Genomic DNA, 18,893 nt, shown 5'->3' on the forward strand with positions numbered 1-18,893 from the left:
TTCGTAGTCCTCTATTTGCTAGTGGTAAAGACCGTTGATAGAATCCAAATCGTCATCCGTTGATCCTCTTTCCAACCACAAGACTCCCTCCTGATCTGGTTCCATACGTTGCTTCCCTTCATCTTCTTTGTCAGAATTTGATGACAGAGCTTCTTCCCCCACCATTTGGGTGCGTAAATCGATGACGTATTTCTGCCCTTTGCTTTCAAGTGATAGAGTATTTTTCTTCCAGTCGTTCTTAACTCTAGCTTGTATCAACCACCCCCGGCCCAGAATGGCATCGTATCCTTTCAGCTTTAGCGGGATCACAACAATGTCAAGCAGGAATGACTGTGTTCCAATCATCACTGGTTGTGCCGTCAGGACTCCCAATGGTTTGATTCTGTGTTGGTCGGCTGTTAGCAACTGGAATGTAGGTGGCCACAACGTCGGCTGTCCCAACCTTTTTTAGGCATCCTTTGGTAACACATTGACATCGGAACCTCCGTCCACAATCGTGTTCGTCAACATAGTCCCGAGAATTCCCATTTCAACAACTGCCGGATGGCGTCCGGATGAGAGGGCTAACAGCATTAGATCTTTTGCACTTGCGCGACCTTCTTTCTCCCTTGCTCTACTAGTAGTTTAACAGTTGTAGCTATATTTGTGAGTGTCGTACGGAGTTGAGGCATAGTGAGCAACAAATCATTTATCCTGACGGGTACCTCGGTTTGTAATATTTGCCATACAATGTTCTGTTCTGCGCAGTTCCGTGCGGAGGTACCAGTAGTGTCCTTCAGGTGTGCTTTTTCTGATTGCTTTGCTTTCTAGATCTCTGCTCGCGCTTCCTCCAGTCTTCTTTTCTTTCGTTAGGTCGGGGTATAGTTTTCCTTGCTTCTGTGTGATGGCTAGAACCTCCTCTTTGTCCATCTCGACGGTGATCAAATTTACTCCCAACTTCGGGCACTTAGCATCTTCATGATCGCTAGGTCTGCAACATCTGCATAACAATTTTGGTGTGTTCACCACTGTACAGTCTCGAGCGCAGTGGCCCCACAAATTGCGTGCGCAGCATTGAACTATCGGTTGACCGTTCGCATCATACTAAATTCGACTCCTCCCGCCATTATTATTGTTGCCGTTGTTGTTTTGACCGCACCGATTATTTCTATATCCTCCCGACGTGGCACCCTCTGTACTGGAGTTCGTGCTCCCTCTTGATGCGGACGCCTCCTGTGTCAGGAACACTTGCTGTAGTGCTCTTGTTTTCAGGTTGAAAGGACATTCCTTTGTCGAATGTTCCATGATCTGACAAATCTCACAAAATTGGTCTTTCGGGCAGGATCCCTTCGTATGGCCTTCTTTTTTGCACTCGGTGCACCATAGCTCATTTCCTTTGGTCTCCTTTTGCATGTTTTTGAACTCTTTCATCATCCAAATCATGTCCTTTTGGAGGGCGCTAACCTTGTTGCTGCCCTTTTCATCATCACTACTTTCCTCTGCTGAAGATGTGTCGTCATCTGAATTTGACAAGCTACTCTTCTTCTTTTTCGTCTTCCATTCACTTTCTAGGTTCATTGCTCGATTGTACACTTCAGTGTATGACGATGGCAGCACGATCTTCATCTTCTTTCGCAGCTTCGGGTGAAGGCCTTCAATGAACCATCTTTTCTGTAGGCCATCAGCCGACTTATTCTCCATTTTATTGATCAAGTCCTTCAGCTTCCTGGCGTAGACTCGAACTGTTTCATTCTTCCCCTGTTTTGTATTGTATATCTTTGCTACAATTTCGTTGTCATCGCACAACAATTGAAATTTGGCAGTAAACTCCTTGAGGTTGTCCCAAGTGGTTAATTTCTGGGGATTTGTATCGGCGAACTAATCAATTGCAACACCCCATAGGGTGGCCGGAAACTGTCGGACCCATTCGTTTGTATCCGTTATGCCATTCGCCCTCCAAATCATTTTGCATGTTTTACAATGTCAAATTGGATCGGCTGCTCCATCACCATCAGATTTCGGCAACTTTCCCTTTGGTCCTGCCATTACTATTCGAAGTTGAGGGGTTTGTTGTGTACCTGTGTTGTTTTGCACTCCCGCGCTGTTTTGGACTACCATGCTGTTCTGTACACCCGCGCTGTTCTGCACACCCTCGCTGTTCTGCACACCCGCGCTGTTCTACACACTTGCGCTGCTGTTTCCGATAGTCGTGCTATTTGGTGAAGAAGGGTTTTCGTCAACTGAAGCTGTTCGTTCTGGAGGTATATCTCAAATAATGTTCACTCCACGCTCGTGCTCCCTTGGCACTCCGAGCTATACGGGTCAATCGCCTTCCATCTGGATTCTCTTCCCTCGGCGTATGTAGGTTCAGAAACTCCTCCCTTGCTTCTTCCACCAAGTCCAGCCACTATCAAGTCTCCTCCAACAATTCTTCAGCGCTACGGTGTCATCGGTAATTTGCTGAAGCCTCCGTCTATGGTCGGCCTGTTGTACCGAAATTAAATTTTCTTGCACGATGGATGTTTCGTCTTTTTCCTTTAGCTTATTCTTATTCTTGTTCAGCTGATTCGGCATCAGTCTTCGTCCGTCTGCCTTCGTACCAAGTCCATCGGGCAACGGCGCCAAATGTTTATCGTACTGGGTAAATAAATTAATGCACACAAACAATCAAGAAGAAGAACAGAACTCCTTTTATTATTCGCATATGCCAATACAATACATAATGATTTTGATGATAAGATGATTACAATGATCCTGGAGGGGGGTATATATACATCTCAAGGAACCTTCTCGAAGGTGTCCGTCGGCCACATACAACATGTCAGCTACATAATAAGAACCTTCCTGATACCAACGTAGAACCTTCTTGATACCGACGACATACATCCCGATACACACCGTTTCGGCCGATACTGATGACATACATCCTGATACCATATTTATTGACGACACTGCCAACCTGTGAAGTTATAACAAAGCCTTGTATCCTGCCATGCGAAAGGGTCAAATTGGCTGAATAAAGTAATTGCATAACAGAGTTTTAGTAGAGGTAAATTTCAGAAAAGCTTTCAGAACAAATTCTTGTGTTGCTTGGGAGGTTCATAAACAATCACAACAAGAGATGGCAGACGGGGATATTTAAGCACAAAAAACTCAAGCGAGTTAGAGGGAGAATAGAAGCTCAAGCCATGATACAAGAGGAAATAAATAGGAGAGAGCATGTGTTAAACTTTAGATATATATGAATAAGGGCAAGCTTTCATAGCTCGTAGAAAACAAATATCAAATGTATCGTGTTGAATTGATGTACCTACAAGCCAAGATGTACACACATCACGTTTCCACCATACGTTGGATACAAAGGATTAATCGATTCACAGTTTGAAAACACAAAGGAGTCGAGGGAGGTCTTATCTATTGCCGTGTCAGTACATAGTGGATAGTATATTTGCTTCAAGGCAGGGTCTTATGCTAGCTGTGAGACATAGTGAAGGAAGTGACTGCTCAGTAATTAGAAAGAGTTGCAGGACCTAGAATCACGTGAGGTGTAGAATGGTGAAGTTTGAGACATCAGGTATGATCCGATAGATCTTGTTGGACTCACGTTTTGCAGTATATTGAGGAGAGATAAATTTTGTATAGGGAGTAAGCATTTATAATCCTACAATAGTCGTACCACAGGAAGTGGATAGACGTGTTTCTGGAGCTGAAGATACCGCATGAGATACTTGGTAAAACAATGACATAATCGTTAGGAAGAAGTTCGGGCTTATGGTCACATGACTCACAGGCAGTTGCGGGTGTTAGTTTGCCATCATTAGAGTTTAGTGTATATCCTCTTCATCAGTTTGTTTATGTGGTCGTTGCTTACATATGCCTTTGAGACAAACACGATAAATCACTTCGGAACATCCTTTCGAACAATCAACTCTAGGCATGGCTTTAGTATTGTTTTGTACTCATCGAAATCCTCATAGATAACAAGAATAATAGTTACATAAGGTTGCCGGAACAAGATTAGAGAGTATTCTTGCTGATTTTTGAAGTTGGAAATTATTCAATCAAGTGGAAGTAGCAGGAGGGGAGATAAATGTTTTTTGAACTTGGAAGTCACAGAGATATCTGGAAGTAAACATTTTAAATGTTGACTCCCAACATAGGCATACTATGTGGAAAAATTAATTGATAACTCGTTTTGAGTCTACTGCCCATTTTTCTCTAAGGAGAGTGCCGGTAAAAGAAGCAGATAAATATCCTTTGCTTTCTCTCTGAGATTTGCATGCAAAGAAGTGGTCAATTCGTTTGCGGTGAAAGAGTGCGGGGGCTTCAAATTTCCACTTAATATCTCTCAGTGTATCTTGGGGAGAGGCAATACGTAACTCCTTGTTCTTGACTCATGTTTCCTATCAAAAGTGTAACGATAGTTGTGAGTACATGTGACAATCAAGTGCGTAACTGAAGGAGGAGCCCATACAAGTGTCCTGTTTGCATTTGGTAGTTTCCTGTAATGATTCTGCATGCCTCCTGAAAAATGGAATGATGACAAAACTGGAAAGTTAACATATTCTACAATGTTGTTAGACAATCTCTTTCGGCCTCTCTGACCGAACTTTAATTATAAGGTTTTTGTTGGCCTGAATTGCAACCGCTTTCATTAACCTGTATGACAAAGTCGTGAATTTGACATATGTCTGCCAGTTGCCGAGATTGAAATATCAAATAATCTCATTATTGCCTCTTGCCGTGAACTTGCGAATTGCTTTCGGAGAGTCCTTGGGTGTTAAGCAAAATGAACATTGCGTTTCGAAGTAACAACGCTTACAGTGCTTGGAGTGGAGTCACAAAATTATGGAGAGTGCTGGAAATAAAAAGGTTGGAGCTTGAAAGGGGCACACTGAATGGGTAACAAATGTTGCCTTTTCTCCCACAAACAATCATTTAGCAACATCCTCAGCTGATCATACTGCAATACTTTGGAATTCTGAAGGAGATATTCTGAAAACATATGAAGGCCATTTAGACCGTCTTGCTCGTGTGGCCTTCCATCCATCCGGGTTGTATTTGGGCACCACTAGCTTTGACAAGACATGGAGATTGTGGGACATTAACATAGGAACATAAGAAGAGATGCAATCAAAAGTTATGAGAAACAAGAAAAGGAGAAAAAGATTTCTAAAGATAACGTAAAGAATTTTTCTGACGATATGTAGAAGCTAACTGATGTATATATAAAGAAGGTTGATTCATCATTTAAAAAAAAGAGGAGTTGATGTCTATCTGATGGTAACCAATTGCAATGTTTTGTTATGTTGTTAGTGTCACATGATCATCTAAATGTTGGAGGAATACATTTTGTATTTCAATGACTTATCCATTATTCAGTAATGCTATGTTAGCATTTCCCTAGTGTTGAATCACAGTAGCAGAATATGTGGCAGATGGGAGTAGTTGGATGGCAGCTCAGACTCTCCCTATAGTAGATACTGCAGGTGAATATCTTCATTTCAGTAGTGACAGGGTAAGGTTGATAGTAGGAACAGTATGCAACAACTGAGGGAATTACCAAATGTCTAGGCATCTTGACAGTAACTCATGGAATAGCGCATGACATTGAAGAAGATAACCTCACTGTTCCTCAAGACACGTACAACTAGTATAGCTGTAACCGCATGAAATTTGGAGATTGTGAAGAGGAGTTTGGTTGTAGTCGGGCTGAGAAGACTCTATAGTGGCAAATGACATAGTGACTAGGTGTCTTGAAGTGGATGTTGGGCAGGCACTTACAACACAGTCAGATTTCTACATTGGCACCCACCAATAATAACGAGAATTGGATTGAGCAGCAGTGATATTGATTTGGATTTAAATCCAACACCAACAATGTTAAAATCTGATTTGCAAACCAGAGATCTTGGAAAGGTTCTTGTGTAGGAAATAAAGATCTCCTAAGCAGCGAATAATTTAAGTGATTACATTTGGTGTCACAAGTGAGCACTTTTGAACATTCACTTGCACAAGTAGGTAGTTTACCTAGGGGAAAAATAAAGGGCTAGGATTAAATCATGAAAAATACTATGAAGCCACAAGAGCAGTTAGCCCAAAATTTTGAATCCGATATAAGAGCAGAAATACTCAACATTTATAGAGAGCATAAAGAACTTCCTACCCGAATTCAGAATGATTTATCATTTAGTGATTACATGGATTTTCATCTAGAGCAGCAAAATAAGACTGATATGGCAAAAACAAAGTATTAGGATTTGGTTCAGGATCTCCTTGCAAAAGACTAGCGCAAAGGTGTGTATGAAGAATTTCCGATAGACCAAAATCATCGAATAGAGGGTCTTGAAATAGAAGAACAATCAACTACCATGGATTTGGAGCCTTTGGGCGATCACGTAGAAGATGGTACATAGGGAGCAAGTTTATACGTTGGTGATTTGGAGGTTAGCTTTGACAAGGTGGATGATGTCGGTTGCACATGAGGTAATAGCAGGTTGGAATCTTTGTATGATGAACCATATATTTCTGATACCTATGACATGAATTTAGAGGAACAACATAAGATGACACTACAAGACGATGAATCGCTTCAACAGGACAATAACGAAATGCATACTTTAAAGAACCAGTTGAAGGTTAGTGAAGACTTGGTTGTAGCGTCTTTTGTACGCTATGACGGCACTCACAAGTTGGTTGAGGATCTCTATAGGAAGGCTCAAAGGGAAGTGGAAGGAGATTGGCCCATTGCTGATTTGCAGGTTGTCAAAACAACTCTCGAAATTATGAAATCAGATTATTTATATTTGCTGTCCGACAGGGATTATATTCTTAAGGTCGCTGAAATATATGCTAATCAGTCAAATAGAGAAAAAAATGAGATTAAGGAGCTCAATAGGGAGCTTAAGTATGCTCGTGAAGCATTGGATGGAACTCAATTTTCTCTTCAAGAAGCAAAAAATCAGATCAAGGTCATGAATCACTCTCGGAAACATGAGGGTAAAGTGAGGCAACAGTTTTTCCAAGAAGTCATTTATGAACTTGATAGCATTCAACAGACGTATGACTTGGATAGCTGCCCCATATGATCAAGTATCAAAACTTCAAATCACATTCAGCTTGTAGACAACCCTTTGTTTGAAGTTGTTGCTGATTGGACTTCTGATAATCCCCTTTTTGTGATAAACGAGGGAGCTCCTTGTCGGTAAAATTATAAAACATCTGACGGGCCCCTTTCGAAAGGTTTTTGTTATGTGGTTGACGGGCCCTTCGGTAATTGTTATGTAGCCGACGGACCTCTTTGGGAAGGTTCATCAAGAAATATATATACACCATCTGAGATAATTGTAAGCATTATGTAATCTCTTCTGCATATATGCGAATAATAAAAGGAGTACTGCAGTTCTTGTCTATTGTCTGGATGCGTTAAACTCTTTACTCCATACGGTAAACATTTGGTGCCATTGCCCCATGGACCTAGAATGAAGACAAAGGAATGAAGACTAATGTCGAATCAGCTGAACAAAAATAAGAATAAGCTAAAGGAAAAAGATGAAATATGCATCGCACAGGGAAATTTAATTTTGGCACAATAGACCGAACGTAGACGAAGGTTTCAGCAGATTGCTGATGGACACCGAAGCACTGAGGAATTGTTGAAAGAGATTCGACAGCGGTTGGATTTGGTGGAAGAAGCAAGAGAGGAATATGAAAGTGGTGTGACAGAGACAGATCTATCTTGTTGTAGTTAGTCAGTTAATGTATTCCGTTTTGTTAATCTATCTTGGATATTTTGTAATTGTCGTCCGGAGATGACTTTTTCTTTTGGGGGGGATGATGTCGTCTGTAAGTAGCCGACGGGTTGATGTCGTCGGTAATTGTTATGTAGCCGACAGGCCCTTTCGGGAAGGTTCTTGTTATGTAGCTAATGGGCTCCTCCGAGAAGGTTCTTGTTATGTAGTCGATGGGCCCCTTCGGGAAGGGTCTTCGGAATGGTATATGTATAACTTTGGATTATTGTTGTAATCATCACTGAAGCACTTTGTAATCTCTTTGACATATATGCAAATAATAAAAGTTGTACAGCTATGTTACATGTTCTTGTCCATTGTCTGTATGCATTAATAAAACGTTTACCCCATACTGTAAACACTCCTTTGATTACCATGAAGAGGATGATCTTGATTTCAGAATATTGGACCATGGTACAACTACTAGCAGCAAATCTTAGTCACAGGATGAGAGTGGTGAATTGACTATGATTGTTCGTCATTGGATCAGTCCAAATAGGGTTCCCGATTTCACACCATACAAGAGTTGGTTGGATAACATACATCAGCCATTGGATAGATTTTGGTGTTAGTATTGATGAGAGTTATGTTTCAATCACAAGGAACAAATTTTCAGCGTCATTCTTAGTCATAGTACCTATATACTCAGAGGTTCTCTAGATTGCTGACAACATTATGGTAATTGATGCGCCCATCGTGTTGTTTTCGGTTTTGAATGGCTTGCTTCTTACATCATCTATTTAGGTCGAGTTGTCACCATCTATTGGGTTATGCTTAGTTCATTGATACATTTCTACCTTATCATATCGGTTGGTTATGAAAAAGGGTTTGGGACCCAGGTGTTGATCGTATGTACCTATGGCTTGTTGAGGACTTGGTTGTAGTTCTATTCAGTTTGAGGCTAGATGCAGTGATGATCAAAGTTGTACAATTTATAGGTGTATCGTTTTTTCATAGAGTTATATGGGATCCAGGAATCCGGTTAACGGATGGATTGCAAAGTGGCACCTTGCTTCGTAGTATGACCGGATTTGTTTTTAGTTTGGTTTGTAGAGCACTTGCAGATTCATATGGGATCCTGGTACTGATTGCTTGAGGACAAGAAATTTCAAGGAGGGGAGAATTGTAGTGTCCCCTTTTTGGGACATTAGAAAGTAAAAGACATATTTGTATAGTATTAAATTTGACTTGGAGAGCGTGGACTCAAATTATAAAAGGTCACTTTAATATTATAAAGTGGGCTAAAAAGGACAAAGAGAGATAAGACGAAAGGCTAGGAAGCGAGTTGAAGAGTCATAGCTGTGAAGATAAAAGGAGATGAGACTCATTCATTTGGCATGCTTGATTTATTATTTAGATTTCAGTTTCTCTCTTGGGAGAGTAATCGGAAAGCTTCAAGTTTCAGCCAGTGTGGGGATGTAGCCCCTCACGCCGTCAAATAGTGGACGCAAACCCATTGTCCGTGGAGACGTCATTTCAGGTGTCTTGTATGTTCTTATAGGTTCTTCTCTGAGTGTTCCAATCTAACTATAAATTCTGTGTTTAAGATTGGATTTGGAGTACTAGTTATTGTATTGCTGTTGTATAATGCAATAACGTTGTTTTAAGGAGTTTTATGAAAGTTTTTTGGTTTTATGTTGTGGTTTGTAATGCATTTTTATATGCTTGAATCTTGCTATATCATTTTGAGAAAGAACGACTTAATATCTGTTGGAGTTTCTGCTGGTTTCTATTGTGTTGCTCAATACTTCTGCATATGTTTAGTTCTGAATATATTTTGAAAAAAAAATCGAGTAAATATCCAATTTGGGATGTTTCAAATTGTGATAGGAATTGTGTTTAGAAGGTCTGTTATGGATAGTTGATGGCTTTTGAAGATTCTTCAGTTCACTAATCTCATTGGTTATGTTTCCCTCAACTTATAAATATCCAGTTGTAATCATTGCAACTTCTGAAGATCGCCCAACACGGGCAGGAAAGGTCAGATACAAACCTCCATTTGTGTGCGCGAGAGCATGGAGGATGCATGCATAGTTTATTGGGCCTATTCTAAATCAGCCTGTTGCATGTGAAAATAGAGTTGTCAATGACATATTATTGGGCGTAGAGGATGGCATTGTGATGGCAAACTGGGTGGTGTCATCATTATCTTTGTTCCCTCCTTACTCTGTTATGAATATTTGATGTTGCAGGAGATGCTGGAACAAATTGCAGGCATTGCAGGCAGGCTGCTTGAGTGCACATCAAGTTTCGAAAAATACAAAAAAATGATCATGGCTGATAAGTAGTGCTATGACCCACTGGGACACATTACTTCTTAGGAACTCATTGATTACTTAAATCATCAATTCCACGACTCCTGATTGGTGTAATGATGCGAAGTCAAGGGATACAAGGTTCAACCGTGGGCGCTCCAACTTTTCGCTCAAGGGAATATCTTGAGTTGGAAAGAAGAAAATAGTGAAAAAATGGACATGTCTATACAAGATAAGGGGATATCAGCTTCACAATTAAAGAATGGAGCTTTCAGATGCACTGGAACAGTTGGTGTATAGATTGAAGTTTTGCAACCTGCGAAGCTATAAAGGCATCTTAATCATTGATAACACAAAGTTTATATGTGCATCATATTGACACAAGGAGTCCAGATTCTTACTTTTCCTTTCCAAGGCTTGTGTTTAAACTTTAAATAATGTGAACAAGCTTCCAAGGATTGGGACAGCATGGGGTATGAAGTATTTGTGGGACACATTGTTGGATGCAAATATGGAATGTGATGCTCTCGGGTGGCAAGGCATATTTCTGGATGTTTACCAAATGGTTATGATATTGTTTTGATAATCCACAGTTTGAGGCTACAAATTTGATCCAGCAGTTGAATACGCTCAGTGTATTCCAGAATTGTCGCAATTGCCGATAGATTGGAAACATCAACCTTGGTATGCTCCCCAAGCTATTCGTTGTGCTGCCGGAATAAAGGTGGGTTCCAACTACTCACTGCGTTTGTTGTAGAGATGTCAACACTTAAAGAAAAGGTTGCAGGAAACCCTTGCATCAATATAGAAAGGTGAAGCAGCTGAGAATGCTGCTTCACGTTTTGGTGAATTTGTGAAAAATGATGCACTGTCAGAATATGTTGATGTTGACAGGGATCAGTTATAAACAATGCAGAATTCACAACAAGGTCACAAACTGATTCTAGAAGAACACTCAAAATTTCTTGCCACATTTGATGGAAATAATTTGAAGACGCATTAAATGGTGACTCTGTGGCCCAATGGACAACGCACTGGATTGCAGCCAGAAATTCTGGAGTTCTCTGCATTCTGGCACAGAATTGAGCCCCCAGACAAAGCCAATGTTAGTATATGCTATATTTTTGCAAACCTAACTACCTTAACAATGTCATTATATTTATATTCCTAGATAAAATCAGAGGTTGAAACTACAAATTAATTTACATTAGAGTTTCATATTTAATTCTTCTAAAAGAATTAAATATTATCTTTTGTGAAAAAGGATTAATTTGTTATCTTACATATCAAATAAGTTAATTCTTTTCAAGGATTAATTTAAACAGTTTATAAAAGAAATGTAGTTTCCCGTGAAGACAAAGTCACTTAGTTTTTGTCTAGGGTGAAATTAATTCTCTGAAAAAGAATTAATCATGAAGAGGGATAAAAGGGTGAAAAAGTTGTAAACTAGTGGGGTAAGAGCTTGTGGGTGGTTACCCAACCACTTGGAGAAAATTCTTTAAAAAGGGAAATTTTTAATGTAAAAGGGCTTCGACTCTCTCTCTCTCTCTCTCTCTCTCTCTCCGACATAGAAAGAAGATTTTGTAACCATTTTCCATATGATTTTCTGATTTGAAATATATGCATGAAAGAACCATTTCTTCCTCATGAATTAATTTTTTTTGTAGAGTCTTTTGTGCTATGGCAAGGAGTGTGATCTGTGCATCACCTTTGGGGGAATGTTGATAAACTTTGTTTTTATCAACATTTGAAGTTATTCCTTTCAAAATCTTTAAGGATTTTTACAATCTTTTGTGTTGTGAATATTCAAATATTTTTCCTATGTTCCCCCAAGTTTCCGGTATGAGGATGGCGGGATGGGTTTCCGTGAAGGCAAATTTTTTTGGTGATTTTGGGGCCGGGGGGATACGGCAAACAGGGACGGCTATATATATATATAGGAAAATTTTAAAATATACTTTGAAACTTGCAAATATACATGTCATTCATATGAAACTAAGCACAAAGTATGTCATTTAAACATTATAGAACCATAACATACAACATTTGAATGCCATCTAGGAAATAATATCCGATTTTAGTACCCAATTGTCAAAATGCATATCAATATTAGTGAACATTGAACAATGAACATTAACAATTGTCAATATCTTAATGTCATAATGATAAGCATGATAAATCTGAAAATCAAAATCAAAATATGCCCAAAGCTATAGGCCCAAAAGGTAGAGGGCTGCCATAAAGTAATAAGTATCAAATTATCAATGTATCATAATCATGTTCATGTTCAACATAAAAAGCAAAACATAGAAAAATGAAGCAGACTGCTGCTCCTATTCTACCTCTATTGCCATGGCATCAAAATCTGAGTCCTCCTCACTATCATTCTCCACAGGAAGCGTAGTCTCATCTAATGGAACCCTAACCAATCCTGGTGCTGTGTCATCCTCATCTATCTGGGCCACATCCTCAGGCTCAACATCCCATTGCAAAGTTGGTTTCTGCCTATACTCTGGAGTCTGACGATCGGCAAGTCGAAGAGCATGATGCACTGTCACTAGCTTCTCCGCTCTTTTAGAGGTAAGTCCATTCGTCTTGATAGAGTGGATATATGAATATGTGGACCAATTCTTCTTTGCAATTGAGGAACTAGCAACTTGTGAAAGGAGGCGATTGGTAAGTATTTTTAACTCAGGTGTATCTCTCCCATGCCAGGTCCACCATCCAATAGGATCTTTCTGTGCCAAAACAACTCTATCCAATCTTGCTTGTGACTTACCCAAGTTTGGGCCACGAAGGTTGGTGAAGTCAAGGAACTGTGCACGAAGAGTAGAGGCATCTTGAGCTGAATACATCTTATCAATTGCTCTTGTGAAGCCATCCAAAACCTTAGGATCATCACATGGGAGGTCCCTTCCATCCAACTGTGCATACCATTTGGGATTTAGAGAAAAGACTGCCATATGAAGTGAGGTATTCATCATGTTCCACCTCCGCATCACAATAGGCCTAATATGCTCCTCATAAAAGCCCAATGAAAGATCCTTTGCTGCAACAATTCTCTTCATCTTACTCAACATGCTGTCAATAGTCTCATAGATCTCTCGCAAACTAGGAGCATTAGTATCAACATATCTAATGACATCAACAATGGGTGCTATGATAGAGCAAATATATCTACAAGATCAAGATGCCAACAAAAATAAAAATCAGAATTAGAATTTCAAGAATTTTAAGACTATTAGTAGGAAAATCAGCAAGCAAAAGACTAATAGTAAATTTAAAAATCAGCAACTTACTTCATTGTGGACCACCAACTCTCATCGAGGATCCTTTGCCTCACCGCTTTTCCTTCAGAGGACTTAGAATGAGGCCATTGTCTCCACTCTGGATTCACCACCATCAATTGAAGGGCCTCATACACCTCAATCATCCTCTCCATCAAGATGAAATATGTGCAATACCTATAGCAACAATTAAAAGTTAAAAATTTAAACTTAAACATTAATGATTAAAATTTAAAACTAAAAGCATCACATGTAAGTAAACTTATAAATATTTTTTTTAGATAACTTAAAGTTAAAAGAAACTAAAAGTAAACTATAATTATAATTGACATACTTTGTCTCGGCTGGTTTGAGGAACTCCTTCTTAGAGAAGGACCTGAATAGAGCAAGTGAAGTGTAGTGGTTGCAAATAAACATTTGCACTTCTCTAGCTTCTAACACTTCCTGTTTCACCCATTCAATCTTCCCTATGTCCTTCAATGCATTGTTCAAGGAATGAACACAAGGGTCCAAAATATGTGCCTATAAGCACCCTCTATCATCAGACCAACTGATTCGCACACAGGTGCAGAATCTGTGATAACCTGTACAACACTAGATGACTCAATCTCCTCTATGGCATCTCGCAAAATGTTGAACTGGAACTTTGCATCCTTCTTCTTTCCTGAGCAATCTATGGCTCTCAAAAAATAAGAGCCAATAGGGGATGTGACAATGATATTGATAAGTGGCCGATGTCTAAGATCGGTCCACCCATCCATTACAATAGAGCAGCCCGTCCTAACCCAAGTGCATTTCATATCCTCAAATAACAAAGCAACCTTTGAGTACTCTTCATCTAGGATAGTGGTTCGTAGCTTATGCTCACCAGGGGGTACAAATGAGGAATTCATGCTCAAAATATCTTTCATCATTTGTTTATAATAAGTGGAACGGGTTGCATTATATGGGATACCATTAGCAACAAAGAATCTACCAATGGATGCCTCACACTTTTCCTTTGCCTGTGCATTAAACATACTTTCCACCGAGCCCTTCTCACCACTACTCATCTTTCTCTTCCCTCTAGACCCAATAGGGCTGCCACTAGTACCAATGGCGGATGACATATGCCTAGATGATTGTGAGGGAATAGATGGTGATGTCACTATCAAATTTTGCTCCTCCATTTCGGCCTTTAAGTGCAATCTTTGGCATTCTAATTTCTGTTCATTAGTCAAGTTAGGACGAGCTTTGCCTCCTTGGCATGAAACACTTAAAAAATGTGACTTCACTCTTGTATAGTTGCCCCTAAAATCATCAAGACAAACATGACAATCCCACACCCTAGTCCCTCCCGAATTCTTTTTATCTTTTGGCTGAGGTGTGACATATTGGAGAAGAGGTTTTTTCTTATTGAAAGGACCCTCCGCAAAATTCTTCATAATGGCAGAAGGGCATTTAAACAAATCAGCTTTAGGATCGGGTTTTTGCCTAGTGTCACTACTAGCAACATCAACCCCTACATTTTCTTCTTCACTACTACTACTCGTACTCCCGCTGCTGCTCATTGTGTTTAAATATGCAATAGATATATGAGCTGAAACAATGAAAAAATTTAAAAAAATCAGACTTTGCAAGCTGCAAATTTATTTTAAAAATGAGAGATGGAAGCATAAAGAGTTTTATACTTACTTGGTGGACAAAATGGAAGATCAAACCCTTGGTCAAGCGCTTGGAAGCAAAAATATTACCTCCTCTACTTGCAAAATGAAAACTCCAGCCGGCTGCAATATAAAATGAAAACCAAACATATGTTAAAACAACTTAAATGTGTGGAGTATTAACATTTTAGGGCTTTTGGAGGAATGGGGCCCACTAGCCAACCAAGATGGAGGCTTTTAAAAAATTTTTAATGTAAATTTTTTAAAGTTTCATGCACACAAAAAAGGGGGACGGTCGGCCGTACCTGGTACGGTCGGGGGACGGCTAGATGTCCGCTTTCCGTACCGGGTATGGCTGGCCGTCCCCTTTTTGTCCCCCTCGCATCCCCGGCAAAAAATGGATTTTTGGGGATGGCTAGGGGATGTCCCATACCCGTCCCCCCATCCCCGTTCTTGAAACGTCGGGTTTTAGGCCGGGTACGCGTCCCCAAGGAACATAGTATTTTTCATATCCGCAAGTGTGTATTTCAAATTGCTTCATTATGTTAAGATTTATTAAAAGTTTTTATGCCATTAATGAATTATATTACTGGTTACAACTATTATTTCTTGGAGAGGAGTTAAATTAAAATACATTTTCAATTTAAGGGAGCTGCCTGCTTTTCAAGCGGAGGAGAATCACCTTGTTCATGGTGGTTTATCCCAGTATTACAAGAATTTGTCATTTCCATTGGGCAGATTTGGTAAACAAAGCACGGTGACAAATTACTTGCTAACAGGTTGGTTATACCTCAACGGATAACAGTTAGTGACCCACCTGATACATTTTATTCGTACATTCTTCATTTGATTGATGTGGGTGGACTGTTTTGAAAAAGTATGGAGTGATCTGGTTTAAGACAATATATGTCTGATTCAGAGATCTGCTGTGTTAGGGTCAATGAAGTTGTATCGCTGATTGAAGAATATACAAATCCGATGAAAGATTGTGAGGGGATGCATCAATAGGAAGAAGATTGATATAACATTATAGTAATATTTGTTGAGAGGTGTCTTTATGCAAAAATAAAATAAAATCTCTGCAAATGAGGGAGTCGAGTGCATGAAAGTCATTGAAATCGATGCTGAAAGCAGTTCTGATGGAATGATGATTTGGGCCTGCTGAATAGAGACCAATGGAAGTGCTGTGAAACTTGTAATAAAGCAAAGTGGTGATATCTGAAGATTGCCGACAGTACTCAATTGATAAAGGTCTATTTGCAGATTTTAAATGTTGAGCAGTGTAATATTAAACTGATCATCTGAAGGTTACTTTTTTTTTAAAGGTTATTTACTGATTGTTGATTTAAAACTTTAGAGATTTCTTTTGTGTTAAGGTATGCTGAGTTGGTGCTCAGATTATTTAGTTTTGTTTTGAGAAGTTGGAACTTCAGGAGTGTAGAGTGGGTGCTCATATTTGAAACTGTTGGTGTTCTGATAGGGGTTGGTGACTCCATAGGATTAACGCCCTTAAACATTTTAATTAAATTTATTCCTGAGGCTTGATTAGGACAGTAGATCCTAGGAGCATTTCTTACCATGGGTTTCCTATCTTGGGTTTCCCCTTCCACATAAAATCTTGTGCAATGTTTCTTATGTGATTCCAAAACTTTCTTATTTCAGATTTAGTTACTTCTAGGTTTCAATTTGATGGATACTAAGTTTAATTGCTCTAAAGTTTGCATCTACTACCGATTCAGACCGTCCCCCCTCCCCCCTTCTGTAATAGTTTTGTCACACGGCTAACATAATGGATCTGTGGTCTATTATGTTTAAAGGCAACACAATTTAACTATAGTATTATCTGGGTTTGATAAGAGAATTCAAGTAGGGAATGCGGGTTCAATGAATATGAAGAAGGCAGCATATGTTTTGGAAGCTTGTATTTGGAGTAGTATTAATAATTATACTCGTAGTTCACGACCTAATGTGAATGATTCTGGATTGTTTGTTTTATTTCTATTGTTTACATTCATACTATTAATAGTTAGTTATATCTCGCCTTTTAATACAAATTGTTAAATGATTTCTCATATATTAATTGTTACATGGTTAGTGTAGGACATTGTAAATATGGTACAGAGCTTGCTGTAAACTTAGTGAATGGTTTGTATAAAGTGCTTGGGACATGTGGAAGTGTACGCATTTCATTCTCTAGAAGAACACCATATCGGGTAAAATGCTAGTTTCGTTATTGAGAGATTTTGATTGCCTTCCATCTAGTTGATATTGTCGACATTGTTAAAAATGTCATATAGGTTTTGCTGCAAATGTTTAACAGCATATCTGAACAGATATCATTTTCTATATGAATGACAGGTGTACAATATAATATGTAAAGAATTTGTTAGTCATCCAAAGGTAGATATTTGGGATGGCCAAGGTATGTTTTCTGCTACAGTTGTAATTTGGAGTAACAGAGAAGCATTGCTAACAATTTAAATGTTTTAGCAATCAATCGCTTCAACAGTTGCACACAGACTTTTATGCTTGTTTGGTGGAATAAACTTATCTTCTTGTTCACCAGGAATATAAGATTATTTTGTGATTGATCCTTTTGTAGCTTAGATGCTGTTGATATTGCTTTGTTTTTTTAAATTCTAAAATAAATTTTCAGATCCAAATCCACACTTGGGACACCTTGCTTGGGGAGATGCCTTTGTTGTAACTGCTGATTCAGTCAGTATGCTAAGTGAGGCATGCAGCACAGGGTAAGCCAAAGCATGGCTAGGCTATTGAGTTCTCGTTTTATTATTTCTAATTCTTGGAACCTTATCTAAAAGCATATATTCTGTTTCTGTAATAGGAAACCAGTCTATGTTGTTGGAGCAGAACGATGTACATGGAAGTTTGCAGCATTTCATAAAACTCTGCGCGAAAGAGGTGTTGTCAGGATATTCACTGGGGAAGAGGATGTTAGTATTTTGATGTCAGAAAGTCTTATTTCTTGTATAACCCGTGTCTTTGTTTTCTATCAAAAGTTATTGTTTTTTATATCACCCGTACATTTCTTGCACAGATTTCTGACAGCTGGAGCTATCCTCCTCTGAATGACAATGCTGAAGCAGCCAGTCGTGTACAAGAAGCCCTTGCAGAGAAAGGATGGAGTTTAAGGTGACCAGAAAGATGTTATATAAGTATATATTATTTATATTGATTATTCAGAGTATTCTCATAGGTGTGGGTTTCAATGGGTACATCTCTTTGTGTGGGCACAATTAGTAGGCATTCATTTTTTAGGAAAGCCATGTCATGAAAATTGTATGTAAAATAAGGATCCATTGTACCATTTCAGTAAATAATAATTTAATAATTATTCGATTCTTTGTGTGAGGCATTATAGTTGCTAATAATGCAATATTAAAAATTTAAATGGGAAGCAATACCTTATTAACAAGGTTGCACGGATACAGGAATGGGAACGGGTATGGGTACGGATTTTTTCAAAATAAGTGACGGGGGTACGTGTGTAGGCCTAATTTTTTTCTATATAATTAATATTTTATAGAAAATATAAAAATCAAAATATATGTCATGAGTCATGACATTGAGCATTCAAAACAAGAAATTTGAAAATATGAGCCATAAGTCACATATGCTATTGCTGAATGTTTAATGTTTAAAGTATTTTTCATAATAGGGGACGGAGGTACTTGGGTATGTCAAACTTATTTAAAAATTGTACTTTTATATTTATAAAAAATCTGAAATTATGAGTCATGGCAATAGTTTTTCAAAACAAGTACAGTGATAAAGTTTGCAAATGTAATGTATTGTTTTCAGTTTCAGATTTGCTATATGTTCGAAATAATAATACATGATAAATGCTTAGATGCATAACAAAGAAGGCAGACTTTAAACATGAACAAAAAGATCCTAAATCATATGACAATGACATAT

General features: G+C 38.7%; 1 protein-coding gene across 1 annotated transcript in view; it reads left to right on the forward strand.

The window, feature by feature from the left end:
• ELM1 (fission ELM1-like protein (DUF1022)) overlaps positions 1-18,330 on the forward strand; it is a 164,685-nt gene extending 146,355 nt beyond the window's left edge. The window contains exons 6-10 of the mRNA XM_089809621.1: positions 17,055-17,167; positions 17,313-17,376; positions 17,611-17,704; positions 17,800-17,908; positions 18,013-18,330. Of these exons, the coding sequence (XP_089665747.1) occupies positions 17,055-17,167; positions 17,313-17,376; positions 17,611-17,704; positions 17,800-17,908; positions 18,013-18,111 (479 nt within the window). The 3' untranslated portion in view covers positions 18,112-18,330. The remainder of the gene's footprint in view (positions 1-17,054; positions 17,168-17,312; positions 17,377-17,610; positions 17,705-17,799; positions 17,909-18,012) is intronic.
• Positions 18,331-18,893: the final 563 nt, after the last annotated feature.

The sequence above is a fragment of the Cupressus sempervirens genome, chromosome 11, assembly GCF_028749045.1.
Source record: "Cupressus sempervirens isolate cs-2001-9-10 chromosome 11, ASM2874904v1, whole genome shotgun sequence".
Taxonomy (NCBI): Eukaryota; Viridiplantae; Streptophyta; class Pinopsida; order Cupressales; family Cupressaceae; genus Cupressus; species Cupressus sempervirens.